Genomic DNA, 18,850 nt, shown 5'->3' on the forward strand with positions numbered 1-18,850 from the left:
AAAACTGAGTTTGCAAAGACTTGTTGATTTCATGTGTAAGTAGCCCTTTCAGTAGAAAGTAATTTTCACATAACAAATAGGATAACCGAATTGAAAAAGCTTCTGGTAGCTCACTCAATGTGTGCTACCACTCAGTTTAGCTTTGACACGCATAGACAAGTCTACATAATAGGCTATAGTTTAAATACCAAATAAACTACAGTAACAGGCGGAAATTGCTAATATTTGCAGTTGTACGCATTAATAAGAAGATCAGGTTTAGTTTTCCCAACAAACAACGCAGGAACAAGCACATGTTTTTTTTTTTATATATCTTTACAAATTTATTTGTCTTCCAAAACGAAGAACATCATAAGAGCATTGAACATATCTTTGGCATCACACAGTAAAAAAGACAACTCAAATATATAAAAAAAAATGCAGTGAACGGACTTCCACAATACAGATCTCATTTCAATATGAACTTTACTCCCTTGTTGGCTGTACAAATATAGTGCATACTCTTTCCATTTTACAAGAAAAAAACAGATTCAAAACAACTTTCTAACACTGAACAAAGAGAGAACTATTAAGTGTCATTTTAAAGTCTTTATGGTCCTTTTCCACTTTTCACCAGGGCCGCCACACTGAGTCAGTGTTGCCTGACGGGGCTCCGGGGGAAACCGCAGCCGGTACAGGGACCGGCGTGCTGACGTTATTAGCGTACACGGGGATAACGGGGCCGTTTGGCGCAAATGCCGCATTGGGTATGAGGAATGCAAACTGTCCGTCTGTGGCAGGCACGATTTGGAAACCACCGTACACTTTGGTGGCGTCTGAAGGTAAACTAGCCGGCGATGAGCCTCCTTTACAGGACACCGCGTTCATGGGCAGGACCTGCGGGGATGAGCTGGGGATCTGCACCATAGACTGGCCGAAGGAGGGGTGGGTTGGTCCGGCGGTGGATGGGAGCTGGTGTTGATGCTGATGCTGGCTGGGGTAGTTCATAGCGTTGATCTGGGTCATGCAGTTGGCCAAGTGGCCGAGGAGCCGAGTCCTGACCTCGGTGTTGACACCCTCGCAGGTGGACAGGAAACGGGTGACTTCATTCATGCACTCGCTGAAACCGGCACGATATTTTCCCAAGACAGTGGGGTCGGTGTTCAAGGCAGCTGCAGAGAAAACAGACAGGTGTATTTAAGTCAAGATATTCATATGGACACCTTGTTTTATCTATAGAAATGGTCAAATCTGTAAAATTTAGACGGGGGGGTCTTGAAGCAGGACTGTTAGACCAGTCCAGATATATTCTAAAACGCACATCGTAAGACATACAACGCACAGTCATAAGACAGATTAGTCCGGGAAATGCAACTTACCGGTCATCTGAACCCTCTGGAGGTTCCGGAGATGCTTCACCGTCATCTCCAGGATGTCCGCCTTCTCCAGTTTAGAGTGTCTGGAGCTCTGAGGGGACGGAAAACACACATGGTTAGGATTACGCGCTCACTCTTTCACTGTTTGACAGGGGCAGTTTTGAACTCTATTAATAACCAGAAGGCTAAGGGAGTACTTACATCTTTTTTGAGCGCATCTAGGATGAGCGTTTTCAGCTGCCCCAAGCTCTCGTTGATTCTGGCTCTTCTCCTCTTTTCCATAATTGGCTTGGATGACTAGATAAAAAAACAAAATGACATTAACTGTTAAATTTCTCTTTCTTGTTTCGTGCGTAAAAGTGCAAATCCTCGCTTTGGGTGAGAGCTTGTGCAAAATTGTGTCCAAAATAAAATGTTTCAGCTTTTTTGTTTTTAGATGACACTGTCGGAGAAATGTTTTTCAATATAGGTTTTATACCAACCTTTCTGTGCTCAGAGGCTGTCTTGGGTTTATCGGGAGTTGTGTTCATGCTTGCCGGGGTTGCAGCGACCGGAGAGGAGGAGGTTTTTTCCATCAAATCGGCAGGCATCTTTTTATCGGAAATATCCCACAAAACCACAACAAATTACGATCCACTGGTGTAGGGAAAAGGACGATGAATATTTTCAGCTCGAGATATTCAAAAGTCCCCTCTCCCTCAAAAAAATCCTGAGATATGTAGGCTATCGAGTTAAAATCCGTTTGAGCGATGCGCAGCTGCAGCGGCTACCAGGAGCGGATGCAGTCTCTGTGTTGGGTTCTCCGCGTGTGGCTTGTATTTATATCTCGCCCTGCACGCGAACGGCTCGTGTGAAACTTCCCAAACTTTCTTTCCCACAGTAACTTTCCACCAATCAGGGCGAGGGACACGCGGCCCGAGGGAGGATGGCTCGTGGTCGGCGCCCTCCCATTGGTTGTTTGGCCGCTTGAGCTGACGGCCAATGGCGCGAGGCCCGGGTTCAGGGCACAGCCGGGGAAACTGCCTTCAGTCTTCAATCATCGTACCGTTTACATATTAACAGTGGAGCCACTGACTGGGCACCGCCACCAGGAGCGGGCAGAGGACTTTTTATCTACCACATAAGAGATAACAGATAAATAATAATCATTTTAATATATAAAATAATAATATAACAGCAATATAATAATAATGCGTGTTTTTCCCACTCTACCTACATATCAGCAGCACCCATATTAGGTTTCAACACGGTTTCAACCCACAATGAAATCAACTTTTATTCAGCCATGAGCCGATTACACTTTGGCCTGTCTCCACAAACAAAGTTGCCTTCTAACTCCTGTGGGGTATAGGTTGTCTTAAATGAATTGGTAACCGCTTACAATAAATGAAAAAAAGAAAGTAAAACTTTTGCAGGCTACCGTTTAAAAAACACCAGTGCGAAGTGGTAGGCTATTTGGTAATCAGAGTTTCAGTCATGTGCCATGGAGGCACAGGAGGGAGCAGTTTTGTTTTGTTTACCAAACGTCACAGTCTAGTTACTGTTATAATGACATTAGTAAAAGAAACAACTTCTGATTACTCAAAACCACACCAAGTGACAAGCTCAAATCCTCACATTCACACACAGCCTTAAATACAACCATTATATTCCTGGAGTAACGTTAATTTAGCCTACCCTCAGAGGTGGAAATAAAATTAAATACGCACACTCCATTTCCATGTTATTTACCACTGTAGTTCCCAACTTTGTGGTACAAATCTTGGCATTTAATCATCTGCCGGTGTTGCGAATGTGGAGCACGCGCCAGGATGTTTTATGAGTGCGGTGGTTGGAGGTTTGGCCGCCGGGCTGCCGGGGGGCCGCCGGGCCAGGGAGGACGCTGGAGGGGTGAGGGGAGGGTACGTGGCGGCGGCGGTGGTTTACATTAGAGGGGAAGGTAAATAGCAGCTGCTGTTTTAAAAGCCTGGGAAAACCACGCCTACAGAGAGAGCTGGATCGGGCTCCCTTATCGGAATGTGAGCCAGAGCAGAGATATTTCTGAGCCCGGAGAGCTCACACGATCAGACCGATGCCTCCTCCTCCTTCTGCTCCTCCTCCTCCTCCCCGCCTCTGGTCGCCCCACAGTGTTCAAGGCTTTTTTAGATTTCAGGTCATAATTTCATTTCCTTATCTTTATTGCAGTTGGAGAGACGTAACAGCAGACAAGCAGTAAAGAGAGAAATAAATAGGGCCCATAATTACGTCTTATAAGTATATTGACGGACAGCAGCTCTACATTTTTCAGGTTGTGCTAATGTGGTCACAAACAGGGAAGTTTATATGAATCTGCGCTGTCTGTAGTACATTTCACCGAGTTTAGGAGTCTTATGGGTATTTAAAGAGTCTTTGAGGTGACAATCACATTGCTTCCTCTATTAGGCTACTACCCATGTATTCTCTATTACCCAACAGATTAATTTCAGAAAAAAACTAACAGTGACTTCGCTACAAAGAAAACACTGAAGTCGACTGATTCCAACTATCATTAACTACTTCTGTTTAATCCTATCATTGTTTGTTTATGAGAAACAGCAGAAACGTTGACTTTCTCCTGATGAAAGCATTCCCACTATTTTCTAGCAATTCTTCCGAATAAAATTAAGAAAACAAGAACATGAACCCTGCGCAATTCTGGAGGCTTCATTTGACAAATATGTCAATTTGAGGAGAGGTGTAATCGGGAAAAGTAATGAAAATAGGCTACCTATGATAAGCGACACATCCATTACTTTATTTTTTGAGTATATGGAGCGCAAATCATGGCTCTCCGCTGAGCTCACACACCTCCAGCTGCTGCAGAGACCGCGACACGTGGCGCGCAGGCGACCAGGAGAAGGCTCTCCTCTAGCCGGCTTGCCGCCTGGATCTGCGGGGCGTCGCCGGCGGCTGGCCGCAAGATCGTGAATTTGATAGGCAACTCGGAGCTGCACAGGGCTCCAGATCCTAAACTGAACATGAGAGAGACGCAGAGATGGTTTTAAGTTCTCTCCAAGCCTGCACTTGAGCATGCTACAGTAAATTACAATGTCTGAAAAGTATATGACATCACTGCCAGCAGCCAGACAGGGATACATTATCATGAGGCTAAAGCATTAATTTATGCTTTTTATGTAACTTCAAACATTTTATTCTCATGTGGCCACACCACTTTAAAGCTATTGTTGATTTCATATCAGCCAGATTTCAGTTTAAAAAGAAAAATCAAACGGCTGGTTAACATTAGGTCTACACTCTACCAGCTACAATGTCAGAATGAGTAACTGGCATGTGGAGACATTAGTGAAACCACACACGTGTCTTGTGTGTAATTGCAAAGTTTGCTTTTGGCAGGAGTGAGGCTGGTCTGTACATGCGCCTAAACCAACTATAATCCTAAATATCATTCATGCGCAACAATGCTGCCTCTGTCAAACACGTCACTAACATGTCTCATTGTTGTGAACTGCACACCTGAGTCATTTTCCCCGCACAATGTCGCCGACAGAGTTCCAAAACAAATGCATTGATGTGAAGCAGATAGAGTGTAGGTTTTGAAACGCTCTCCGCCTGAATGACTTTCTCACGCTCATGTTGCAAGATGTCTCCGGCGGTGAACTGAATCATGGAGCCTTGGGTCTGTCGGTCCCTCCCTTTTCCCTGCGAGTTGAACATATCATTGGGCGCACCTGGCTGCCGTCGGTCCCCGGAGTGTTACCTGTTGCTATGTCTCAACTCCACTATCACAAGAAATCTCTGGGAAACAGGCTGACTTACAGTGAACAGGGCTCTCTGTTGTAAAAGCTTTTGATCACATAATGTTTAGAGATACCTTACTGATGAAAAGCCAATGACAATGTTCTGGCCAGTAGACAGGAAAACAAACAAGCATGGTTATTTTAGTTTTCATTTGGGACACCCCCCCCAAATTCTCACACTCTTTTTTACCTGTGACGCCCTGCCTTGTCCTTACACCAACCCTTATCCTCTCTCCATTTTATCTCTTTTTTTATATCGCCCCACCATACCTCCCTCCCCCTTTTATCTCCCTCTTCCTCTTTTCTCATTCCACCGCTCCCAGTCTTTCCCAGGACTCATATCTTTATTGAGCCCTTTCGACCATGGACCTCCACACACTGCAATAATGCAGCAATAATGCAATTAGATAGGGAGATTGTGGGGCTAAAGTGTGTGTGTGTGTGTGTGTGTGTGTGTGTGTGTGAAAGCGTGAGATATTGTGCTCACAAAACAATCTGGCCCGCTGTCACCGACTGCTCATGCCTTAATGTGTAAGCCATTGGTGAACAGTGCTGCTGCCAACCGGCGTTCCTGGTGCCACAAGGGTGACAAGGGTGTGTATGTGTGTGTGTGTGTTCAGGGGGTGGTGTTGAAGCTTAAATGCCAGCATAGGCATTTAAGCTTCATTACTGGCTGGCAAGAAGAGTGGGAAGTAAGCAGGCAGTCAGACAAGACAGGCTGTATCAAGGCCAGCCTTGAGGTGTCATGTGGCTGCCGCTGCCAAACTGAGGGTGGCACTGTGTTGACGCAGCCTACTTTCCCAAGAGGCTGCCACACAGTGGTTGACTGACTTGACTTATCCAACAGTTCACACTGTGATTAGCATGGTCAACAAGTCACCAGAAAAGCTTTCATTTCCTACAGAGCTGAGTGGCCAATGTGTGCACAGTCACTGCTTGTCAACAGCCAATGAACTTTGCAGGTCTGCTTGGAAACTGCAAACTGGATAAGAAGCTCATTACAAACAGTCAAAGATTCTCAGTTCTCTATAATTTTTACTTGAAAGGCTGCAGGAGTATAGATGCTGGTGAATGGTTGCATGTGTTGTTATATATTTTTCATATCAATTGGTCTAGCTCGAAGGTACATTATTGACTTTGAAAACAGTAGTTTGACAAAGTAATCTTAACTAAAGGTCTATTTACTGGCTTTTTCCAGGGCTTTTAACCACATCTCAGTCTTCTTCAGCAGATGGCGTTTGCTCAGTTGCCATAGAGATGGCTCGGTTGTCGTCAGATGACCTAAGTATGGAACTTTGGTCGCATGATAACAGGTGGTCAAATATGAAGGGAGAGGGAGACTGAGATGTGATTGATAGCTCTGAATAAAGCAAGTAAGTGGACCTTGAGTTAAATGTTTTTGTCAAACTACTCTGTGTAGAGTATTTAATCTGCTGTAGTACACTGTTTTGATCAGGGAGTCTCTGTATTATGTGTGTCCTGTGTCCTATCGTCAAGCACACCAGAATGCACATGCACAAAACTGGTGTGACATGATACATTTCTGCTGACTGCTGGGGGCAGTAACTGTTGTTGGTGGTAATGCTCTCCAAAAATTAGCAAAGTACCAGTAAAAAAAGAGAGAATGAAGTAATGTAATCCTATAATGTAAACAAAGCAGATTTCAAATTATTCAATAATAGGTTTTACAAATTTATGAGATAGGAAATACATTAAAGTTAAGCTTTGATTTACACAAAACGTGTTTTGGTTAGAAACATTTAAAATGATCAAAATATGCTTGTTTGCATTGAAAACCACATAGGGCACCTTTGCCATGCATCTTAAAAAGTCATGACATCTTTGCCATGAACCTTTAAATCTTCAAAACTCTGTGACATTCTGACAAAGTCATATCAGTAAAATACATCTGTCTACATTTGCCTGTGAAAAACAATAAACTGTATCTACAAGAAACCACTATAGGGCTGCGTTTAGAGGCTCTAGTACCACCCACAATCAGGCAGAATAGAGTAACCCATCACCTAAGTTGCTCACAGTAAGAGCGCAGGGTTACAGTAAACAGAAGGTTGTGTGAAAGCGATAAGCTCTGTCAACTTACAGAAAGCGCTGAATGATAGAAGAGCCAGTCGTTACCGATTTTGGAGTGTGTGCGAGAGGAGAGAGGGAGTAAGTGGAGCAGTGAGTGTTTGTGTGTGTGTGTGTGTGTGTGCGAGTGTGTCTGTGTACATGCATCATCCCAGCGTGGCATGAATGTGTGTTATTAGTGGGAGTGAAGTAGGACCTGTGCTCAGCTGCTGTTAGCGAGGCCAACCAAGGCTTGGAGAGCAGGATCAAAGCAGGGACAAAGAGAGAGAAGGAGAACTGACAGATCCTCCAAGCAGAGAGAACAGAAGGAGGAGAGAGGAGAGGAGATGAGGGGGTTTGGAGGCTCTCCAGATACAGCCGCACACACCGCGTACATCCCCTCACACACACACACACACACACACACACACACAAACTGAGGTGCCTGGAGCAGCCTGGGAGCAGGGAAAACACTAAGTACAGTGAATGTACTCACGCTTTCTTTTTCTCACACAAACACACACACACGCACACACAGAAAGATCAGCATGGGTCACTGTAAGCCTCGCAGACACAGGCACTGGGGTCCGTTTTGGCTGGCTAAAACAGAGAGAAATGTTTTAAGGCCTCAGTGCTGGGCTGTAGACTGGGGCCTCCCTAGGCTGCTGCCACTGCCTCCCTCCACTTCAGAGACCAAGACGCTCGCACTTCCTTTAGGGGTCTCTCTCTCCTTTGCTCCGTCTCCCTGTTGCTCACCCCCACCACCACCACCACCACCACCACCACCCCCACGTCGTCACTCCTCTTCTCTCTTCCTTCCCTCTATCCGACCCTCTTCTTTTCTCTGATGCCTCCTGGAGCAGACCAGCACTATTTGCATGTGTGGGGGAGGCGGTGCAGCATAGAAGGTCAGAGGTCACGGTGAGTCAAACCCAGCAGCGATGGAGAGGAAGCGGTTGGGGAGAGGACCAGCGAGTCGGCCTGGGTCTCTGGTTAGCATGCCTGAGGCTGGAGCAAACTGGGAATACGGCTGCTTCTGCTGCTGGTAGTGGTGAGGTGGGGGTGAGGGCGGTGTAACCACATTTACTGGATGTTCTGTCTGTAGACATATTTGTATACAGAGCTCAAACTGTCAAACTACAGGAAAGATAAAAGATAACGTGGCGTCAAATTTGGGTCAGATTGGGTCTGACTTGCACTGTCGTGTATTTACATTTTGTACCTGAGTGTGAAATTATATCTATGGGTTCTGGCTGGTTCTATTAGCTGCTCAGAGCAGAATCTCTGCCCAAACAAGACTGATCTTGGGACAAAGATCAGTCTCTACGTGAGACATTTTCAATTTGTCTTAAAGCCAGTTTCCAGATTTACACAAACAAAAAAACCCAGCTGAAACATTAAGTTTCTCTTTGAGCTCTTGAACAGGTCTGCCCCTTTCTTTTTCTATCCATTAACTATCGGGTCCACATAAAACTGAGTGGGGGAGAATCTCTGAGTGTCGCTTGTTTACTCTCAGCGAGCATTGGGACATTTGAATTACAGGTGCATGAAGCCTCTCCATTTCCTCCTGAGGAGGCCGTTTATTGACTGTAGATAAGGCCAGCCTTTGAAGAGGCAGGCACACATGCACACACACACACACAGCTCCCTAAACTGACAGCTTGATGCTGTGAATCATTATCTCTAATAGGCCTAGTTTAGTGTAAACAAACACATGCAGAGTATCAATGCAGATCTTTCTCATGCAGTCACTGATCCCCCCCATCATCATACCATGATAAAACGTGTCAAATTCAGGGGTTACTCGTATTTGCATAAAGGTGATGAGTATAAATTCCTTGGCGGGGAATGGAAGGGTTAAGGGCTATGTCTTCCCTAGCAGTTATTTCAAATTCCAGTGGCAGTGTTTGAGGAAATTAGACTGGATGGTCTTGTCACAATGGCTGCTGCATCAATCGTATTTCATCTTAAATCAGGATGATGATCTCACTGAAGATGGTGACTGGTTGAAGGAGTTAAATGTTGGCAAGACGTTTAGGTGTATGAAAATCTTGAAATGTAATATGGAGGGAGAAGGGAAGCCGGATGTTACAACAAATACATACTCATAAATAAATAAATCAACACAGCAGCATATAATTAGGGTTTTTAGTTGGAGAGACTATGGTTCATGCCCTGGCCCTGCTCTATAAAAGTGTCCTTGAACAAGGTGCTTAACTCCCTACTGGATCCAGCTGTTCTGTACAATAGCTGCCCCTGACCTCTGACCTCCCTGGAGGAAAGAATGCTAAGAAAGAGTTTCACTGTGGGAATCAATTGGGTATTACATTGTTATCACTCAAATATGATTATAACTAATGGCTTGAGTAATAATTCATCAAGTTTTGCTCCTGTGCTAACCTGGCAGAGGGGCAGAGATGTCTGCGAGGATGCCCTGGGAGGCCCCAGAGCCCTTTTTCTCCTCCTACCTGGGCCAAGGCCAATCTTATCAGACAAGAAGGTCCCGAGGATTACTCTCCCCCAGAGCATTAGCCTCCCTCCTGGAGAAAAAAGGGCAGCCATCTCTCCCTCCTTTCTTCCACCTCAAGACCTCACCAACAAACCCCCCCCCCAGCCCTCAGCACTCCACCTTTCCCGTGGGAGTTTGCAAAGCCAGGATAACCTTGAGACCTCAGCTGGTTCGCTGCCAGAAACATTAAAGAAATTCCCTCCTTCCCTCCTGTTCTCTCTCTATCCTCACCTCTCCTGTAAACCCCCACCCCACCTCACCACCCCTCCAGCCCTCCTCTTGATCACCGGGACATTACTCTATTTCTTCCTCCCTGCGCCTCTTTTCTCTCTCCTCCCCTTCATTTTTAGGCCCTATTTTGCCTTCTCAGCCTCCTCTGATTGTGACTAAGATTAGCCCTTTTTCTCTCTCTCCCTCCCTCATTTCCTCCTTTCTCGTCTACGACAGGAGAGAGAGGGTGGGGGCCCAAGTAAAGTGAAAGAAAGGGCTGTTCACATAATCTCCTGCGTAGTTTACTATTATCTGTAGATTGTCGAGCTGCCAATTTCAATTTAGCCAGCACTGTTATCAGGCCAAAAATAAATGCCTCAATTGAAAGGTGGAAATCAAACTGTCCCGACAAGAGGGATGACTGACGTTGATTGCAAACTAACTGTTTTGGTGGCAGCCTGCACTTTGTGTGGCTTTTGTCTCTTGCCTCTAGCTCCCCCCCTTTGCCTCTCTCCCTATTCTCTCTGTCGGCTTCACGGCTGTCATATTCCTTTAGTGCTGGAAAGGTCAAGTGCTGCTTGCTGCCTGTGAGATCTGAGGGAGCTCAGGAATATTCAGCTGCCCCCCTCCACCTCGCTTTGTGGCAACAATGCTTCTCACTGCGAGCTCCCCTGCACTGCCACCAGCCAGCGGCGGCAACAACGGTAGCAGGCCGGGTTGCAGAGGAATGTGTTTATCCCCTGTAGTTAGCTCCCTCCTTTCAAGTTCCCAGCTCCTCCAAGAAGATCTGTTTTCAACGCGCCACACAGAAAGGGGCCCCGTGTTCCTGCAGGATAGCAGCCGGGATCAGTTCACAATGTTTATGGTCAAGAGAAACGATAAGTAATGAAGACGAGAAGGAGACTGAGAGGAAGAGACGGGAAGAACATCAAAGGAAAAGTAATGATTTACATCTTGTCCAAGTTGGAGTACTTTTTCACTCAGTATTTTTTACTCAGGTCTGGTAATGTTACAGTAGATTGCCCTCAGACATGTTGTGTTTTTATTCAGGAGTTCAAAACTGAGGCTTTCATGTGGCCCTCAGATGTCGACAAGGAAATAGAGAGAGTTTAAAAACAGCCGAGATGGGCTTTGTAATGGTTTCCCATGACATCACTACTGATGGGGCCTCAAGGGGCTGTGAACCAAATCCTCTCTGAGGCTTCTCTCTCTCTCTCTCACACACACACACACACACACACACACACACACACACAGGTATGACCTCATCACCACCACATTCCAGGTTTCACCTTGCTGCCCCCATCCCCACCAAAGTCTTTCAGTCACTTAAACACCCTATCTGCCCCGTCACCTCCCCTACTGCCACACCCATCTCACGCTCCATTGTTTAACACGAGTGAGCTTCAGCTTTCAACAAGGAGATGAGCTAACTACTGCTGCTGTAAGATCGCAGGCCTGCTGGCTACAACTCTCAGCCTCACACTGATTTCTCTTCTCCACCCACTCAAGCCTGCACGCAGCCACCACTGGGCAAAGGATTATGGGAAAGGCCATTGACATGTAAGTGGTTGGGCTGGAGTCAAGTGTTGGCTGCTGCAGTGTTAATTTCAGTGATTTAAAAGGGCTGGTTTGCTCACATCTCCTCAAGGGCCATTAAAGGTGCTACTTTCTTCACAGCGTGGCCTAACAATGAAGAGAATGATATCTAGTGTACATAATCTTTGTTCATTCAACAGAGCCAAACTATGCTAACTACTTCTATTCACCCCATATACTTTTCCACTCAACTTAATCCATATTGAATAAATTCTTTTTAACCCACCTAAATGCATCACTTACTGGGCTAAAGTAAACTGACTGCGTCAACATGTCTAACTTTTTGAGAGGCTGATAGCTTTATTTAGGAGACCTTCTTAAAGGCATTGTTTACCTTGAAATTAAATTCAGTCATTATCTTCTCTGTTGATACAGCACTGAAACACTATTAAACTTCGCAGGACAACCAAACACAGCAGGATACAGATTGCAGTATGACCTGGCTTAACTCTCTGTGGGTTTGGTGACACATTTCAGGTGAGATTGAGATTAGAAGATTATTGCATTTTCATTTTGGGGTGGACTGTTCCTTTAACTATTAGCCTATGGAGAACAGAGTCCTTGGAGGCAAACATAAACACTCAGCTGTTAGTGAAGAGATGCACTGCTTTACTCCCAAAGGGTCAAAAGATAAAGAAAAAACACTACTCAAGAACAACAATGACCACAAGCCTTTTCTCTGGATGTAAAGAACAAAAACACAAAATACACAGTACAATCTTTCTTGCAAAGTATCTAGGGTATATAAACAAAAGCAACCAAGAAAGCGGTAATATTATGCCAAGGCCTTGTTTACAATTTTTAAATATTTCCGTGAACAGAGGCGCTACCTGTCCTTGCTCTCTAGCCAAGTAAGAAGATATTTTCATTTGTCGTATGCAGCTATTCTGCCTGTGGCACACTTACCGTGGACTGCAGGAGATGTGTGTACTCCTGGTCCCTCTTCAACCTACTGCTTTGTCCTCTGACTTCATTGTGCAGTTGTCCACATTTTTCCTTTCCATTTTATAATTTTGCTTATCCACATGGAGTTACAACAAGTGATTGGGGTCAGTTCTATGTCCCGCTTACAGACTTTTCAAAAGAACAGACAAAACGTTTCAGCGACTGGGCTGAACCTGTAATCTTTCAGTTCTGGGGCAAGTCTTTCTAATTTCAGGGCCAGTGAACTAAATAGACATGTTCATGGTAGATCATGGCACCACATGATTTTTCATTACAACTACAGTATGGTTGAGGTACGGGTAAGATTAGGCAACTAAAAACACTTGGTTTAAGTTATAAAAAGATTGTGACTACTGTGAAATAATAAAAATGTCAACCATTTCTCGGGCAGCTGGTGTGAGAAGAAAATGCTTTACATGCCCATCACCACCTCCACCTGCTTAGCCTTTCTTTGCACTGGCCTACAGTGTATGAGTGTCAATTTTTCCTCCATTTCCTCCACATTACTGAATGTTAGGACAAGTGTGCTGTCGCTAATTCACCAGCCAACTAGGCCAACTAGTAACAAAGGACCAAATGTGAAAAAATAACTCGGCAACAGGCCTAAGTAAGACACCTTGACGAATGCCCTACATCAAAACGCATTGGTTAAATAAAGCAGATGAGTTGTTTTTTACCATTTGGTACAGAATGCTGCCATTGAAAATTAATCAGTAATGCAGAATAGTTGCATATATGAGTGAAACATGTGGGAGACAGAGGTGACACATTCATATATCATTATGGCTCAGAGTAGTTCAACTCCTTGGCCACACCGAGGGGTCCAGGGTTCAGAGAAAGGGCGTCACTGAGGAAGCTGGGCTCATGTCCCGGAGCAAGGTGCCTTAACAGGATTAAACAGCAGTCTATCAGATCCATTTGGGATAACAACATCTGTTAAATGAACCACTTCACTGGCTAGCCTGATAACTGTCCTGCCTCCTCTTATCTAGAAATCAACCCTCTTGTTGCAAACAGATCAGGAGCAACTTGAAAGGCTTTGCCTTTGGCACAGTAAGTTGCCGAAGTTAAGTCATCTCAGGGCTATGCAGAAGGCAAAGGGCAAGGCAGGGACACAGTTTGGTCAGCCACATTCGGAAAAACAAGTCTTTTCTACGTTCTGCAGCATACTGTATTTGATGCTTTTTTTCCACTTGTTGTAGACCAGCACAGCACAACACAGCTGCCCTCAGCAGAGTGAGTCACACTTAGCAGGAAGTAAAAAGCCAGTCAAACAGGATTTAGTGATTCGTTGGCAGGCTAAAGGTCAGTGACCAGTGGGACAGATATTCAGGCAATTACTGCAAGCCACTAGGGACATTGCTGTACTGTACAGCGATTTTGGCACGGTAGCTGTTGTAAATGCAGGTCACAGGGGACTCTCTCTTGCCAAGAAAGACGTTTTGATGAGAAGTGGTAAACAAAAAAGATGTTTGGATACATTTTTATTACATTCATGAATTACTGGGGTGGAGAAGTACAACAGGTTCATGTTTCCCACACATCAGCCAATTACTCCCTTGAGATGGCAGCTAATCCACATCCACCCCGGCCAGGCATTTGCCCACCCAGACCCTTCCCTGTTCAACCCTCAACGCTGGGGCCAAAGCTTATGCTAAAAGCTTCACTTACAGAACAATATAAAAGCACCAGGGCCTTTGACTTATCCCTGCTCTGACTGAAGTTAGATATCCTGTACGCCCAGCCCCAAACTCCCACTCTCATCTCACCCATTGCCTTATTTCAGCACCCTTCGACGCAGTTCTAGTCAAATCCTCTGACTCACTCCCTGATCCCCTTTCCCTCCTTTTCTACCCAATCCCCCTTCTTCTACTGAGCAACTTTAATTGTCCTGGGAAAGTCACGGTTGGTCCGTGGGGCACAAAGCACCAGTTTATAATTAATGTTACAGAGGAGGGATTACAGGAAGCTCTGGGCAGCCTGATCTGAGAGGCTGTGACAGAGGGTGTGTGATCTTCCTGCTTGAGCCAGACTCAGAGGACTTGCGGGCATGCGTATGTGTGTATGTCTGTGTGTGCAATCCATCAGAACAATGGGGGATCTCCCTTCCTTGCACAGGCTAATTTATGCCTTCATCGCCCAGGCCATCTGCACCATACACACACATATGGTACAACCTCTCTCTAAACTGCACTGGAATGTAGGCAACAGGTTTCACTCAGACCTGAGTGCGTAGTTTATGTGACTGAAGAACCCAGAAGGGGTCTTGTGCTGTCCCTCCCTCACATGGGTGTAGGGGGGTGGAGCTGGAGATGGTGGGTTTAATGGAGGAACCAGAGGAGGAGGGGTGGGACCAGAGCTCCTGCCAGGCCAGGTGTGAGGCTGGGGGCTATGCACGTAAAAACATGAGGCATTGCACACAGAGCTAAGCATTAATATAAAACCACGCATATACAGGAAATGTTCATTAGACTACTGCTCAGTTTCTGCACAAGCAAACAACTGTTTTTCCATGAAAATCCTCAACTTTAAACCTCAACTTGAGCTGATTGCTGGTGTCTACCAAAATCCAGTTAAATGGAAAATAGAGGAACCTGAGTAGATGCTGTTTAAGATGAGAGTGGAAATAGCAAGCAAAATAAAACTGTGGTGAAATTCAAATTATTCCAATAGTGATGAAGACGGAGGAGGAAGAGGAGGAGGATCAAGAATCAGCGGGTTCCTCTCAGGTCTTGCCCTCTGGCACTAAGACAGGAGCCCGGCTGCTTGTCTTTCATCATCAGCATGCAGGATCAGAGTGTGTCTTACACATCGACTCCTCTGTGTGCTTGTGTGTGTGTACATCTGTGTGTGTGTAAAGATAGGGCACGTAAGGCCCAGACTGCCTGCAGGGCCCCCCACGCAGATGAGCAGGGGCACAGGAGCGCTTGGCAGAGAATGGAGAGGAGTGTGTTCATGTGTGTGTGTGTGTGTGTGTGTGTGTGTGTGTGTGTGTGTGTGTGTGTGTGTCTGTCCATGCTTGTGTGCATTCAAGGGAGAGAGCATATGTGTGTTTGTGAGTAAGGAAGGGAGGTAAGAAGGGGAGTGAGTCAGCCAGCCTGGGCATATTTCGTCTCCCCCCCTCCCTCCCCCTCCCTCCTCACCTCTCATTTTGTTCCCTCATCTCTCCCTCATTCCTTCCATCCTTCTATCCCTCCCTCCCTCTCTAACACACACACACACACACACACACACACCCCGCCGCCTCTCATTCTCAGACAGTAGCAGCCGGGGGCCAGGAGCCTGCTAGTGGAGGCTGCATCGATCTTTTCCCAGCTGTGGGGGCGGCCTCAAACACACACACTTACACACATCAGATTCCTAACCTTAAAGGGGTGGCGGTGGATGTAAGGGGGCTCGGGGTTCGACCTGGTGTGACTCCCTGAAATCTGCCAGGCTTTCTTCAGCTAACCTCTGGAAGCTTGTCCAAAACCCACGTGTGCACCCACACAAACACTTAATACAATACACATACAATGCCAGGGATACATGGACAAACATGGACATACATTGCTGCTGATTTGAATGTAATGTGGTAGACCTTACAGGCTTCACATCTGTGAATTGTTAGCTTAGTGAATAATAATAAAAAAAAATTAAATTTGCAACAGGCAAGATGTTTTAGTAAAACTAAACTTGTCTTTTCAGCCTCACAAGATGCACTCATAGTCCACAGAAAATGTAACGTAATGTAATGTATTCACTAATGTTTCAGCTTGTGTTTTCCATTTAATACAGTATTTCATGGTGTAAATCATCATTCTGGCAAAGTTGGTGAACGTAACACTTTGAGTGCACCTTGTTACATGAATTCTTGGTTTCAAGGGCATTTCAAGTTACCTCTTGTTACCATTTGTGGGGCTGCCAACACAAATTGTAACCACATTTGCAAGATGCAAGCTGGGATTTGCCACATGAGATAATTTCCTCTTGTGTTAATTTTGACACATTTCACTAATCAGCAGAAATGGCATACTTGTGACCCATGCATGAGCACGCCAATGTATTGGCTCTTTGCTAGCGACAATCATTTGTGAAACATGAAGCTGCCACCATTTGCAATTTGTATGTAAGCAGCGCTGGAAATTGAAATGGCTCCCATTAAATAGGATATACCAAAATAAACAAAGAATTATGACAGGATGGAAATTAAAAAGATGCTTCAGTATATACTGTAAAAGGCTCCTGTATATAAGACAGGCAGGTGAGTGTGTGCACATGTATGTGTGTGTTCTGTATGTATGTGTGTGTGTGTTCCCTGAAAAATTTGCTGGAAGAAGAGATGCTCTATTCAACAAGGCTGCCAAGGTCGTCGTTTAATCTCTGCAATATGTCCTGTAATGGTTCACCTCTTCTCATTCATAGCAAACAGCATAAGAAAAGCATGCTATGGTGGTAATGGTGGGGGGGTCGTCTTAATCCTTAGCAAAGCTCCAATCAAAGTGAAAAACATAGGCGAGGGATGAGATAGGGAGGGGTGGGGGTCTTTAGAAAAAAAAAGCGGAATGGGGTCACTGATGAAAAGCCAAATATGTGGCATTCACAGAAAAGGAGGCCCTTGTTGATGTGCGGAACCTTTGAAGAAGAAGAAAAAAGCGGAAAGAGGGTGTGTGTATGTGTGTGAGAGAGTGAGGAGGGGGGTCACTGTATTGAAATTATGTCATGGCAGTCAACACAGCGTAAAGTTGACAGGAGGGGACCCCTGCTGATACACACACACACACACACACACACACACAATCATAAGTCTCCCCCTCACCCCCCTCCTGGCAATGGAGCATGCAGATTGTGGGAAACAGCGGCTGAGGCACGCGCCAGATAAGATCTTGCCTCTCTAGGCCTCTCTGGAGATGCAAACAGGACCCTGTTGGCACGCAGCAGCAACCTAGATTGTTAATACGGATGCATTAATGCATAAGAAGCATTTTATTGTTGCAGCTGGTTGAGTTGGAGCCAGTTTTAACTATTTTATATACAGTTAGAAAGTTTAGTCCAGGGCCTCATCTAAAGAGTAGCAAAAGAAATTTGAGATGTGAGATGATTAATGGCATAGGAAAGAAGAAAAAACAAAGTTCTGCTGAACAACTTTGTAGAAATGTTTGTGACTTTTCTCTAATCTTTCCTTTTTCTGTAAAATTGAACTGTTATTTAAATGAAACCATCTGACGCTAGGTTAGGCTAGCTGGCTAGCTGTTGGTCAGCTAACATTACCCAAGCAAGCATAGCTACTATTTTCTCACATACAAATGTCTAACGTAACGTTCGTAACATTAATGTGAGATCACATCAATGTGAGAAATTAGTAGTCATGCTTACTTGGGTAATGTTGGTTGTGGTTGAGTGGAAGTATAACATAGCAGAAAATGGAAATAATCAAGTGAAGTACAAGTACTTCAACACTGTACTTGAGTAGATGTTCGCAGTTTCTTTCCACCACTGAGTAGTAGGCTAGTAATAGTAGTAATGATAAACATGTTCTTCCACTCTGCTACTCAGTCATTCACACAAAGTGATCCACAGATGTAACATCTGAGGTGTAAAGTGTGACTTGTTTTCATGATGTCAGCTCATCCAACATTCAGAGGGAGCTGATGAAGTCAGCCATCATTGGTGTGATCATAGCGGTGAAAAGAGGATAGAGTGGGTGAACCTGGTTTCCAGACTTCATCCAAGCAGACAATGAGTAAGCTCTGACTGGCAAGATTGTCCCTTGTTTACCATATCTTTTATTGTGATCTGTCCTTCTCACATAAAAGTAAATTAACAAAATATGCGAGCATTTTACATCAGATTTGATATCATTTGAAACTGATTAGGTGCATACCAGCACAGGGTTTAGTGACACGTTATCTGGGAAGTACAATGTTGATCTTCATCTTACATTTGAGAGACTATAATGAGGCTCAGACTAGTTTATAGTCTATATAGTTTATAGAGATGCAGTAAACTGTCAAGTGATACTTTATACTCTATATTTGTCATCCAGTTGGTCAGTATCAGCATTTTCTGACCATGTTCATCACATTAGCAGTGAATCCCTACTATACAGTCTAACAGATGATATTATGTAATCCATCTGGGAGACAAATTTCCTATTGACAATCTATATCATACTTTATTATCAGACAGAAATGGTATTGACTAAGCCAATAATCTAAGAGAAAAGCTATTTCTCAGTGCAAGGCCTATTTAATTTATACAAGACTCATCAGTTTTGCATAAACATCATTCTACATAAAGCATAAATGTTTGTGTTGCCAAAATTGAGAACCAACAGTCTGTGGCAGCTTAACAACATGCAGTAACAACTTGTTTGTCTATCAAAATAAATATGCTCGTTATTAAACCAC

The 18,850-nt window shown here is 44.7% G+C and overlaps 1 protein-coding gene across 1 annotated transcript; it reads right to left on the minus strand.

Moving 5' to 3' along the window:
* Window positions 1–294: 294 nt before the first annotated feature.
* her6 (hairy-related 6) lies at window positions 295–2,145 on the minus strand. The gene is made up of 4 exons (XM_044201094.1): window positions 1,838–2,145; window positions 1,557–1,652; window positions 1,359–1,446; window positions 295–1,151 (listed from the first exon to the last, which is right to left on the minus strand). Exons 1-4 carry the CDS (start codon window positions 1,943–1,945, stop codon window positions 610–612), a joined length of 834 nt encoding a protein of 277 aa, XP_044057029.1. The 5' UTR covers window positions 1,946–2,145; the 3' UTR covers window positions 295–609.
* Window positions 2,146–18,850: the final 16,705 nt, after the last annotated feature.

The sequence above is a fragment of the Siniperca chuatsi genome, linkage group LG6 (genome assembly GCF_020085105.1).
Source record: "Siniperca chuatsi isolate FFG_IHB_CAS linkage group LG6, ASM2008510v1, whole genome shotgun sequence".
Lineage (NCBI taxonomy): Eukaryota > Metazoa > Chordata > Actinopteri > Centrarchiformes > Sinipercidae > Siniperca > Siniperca chuatsi.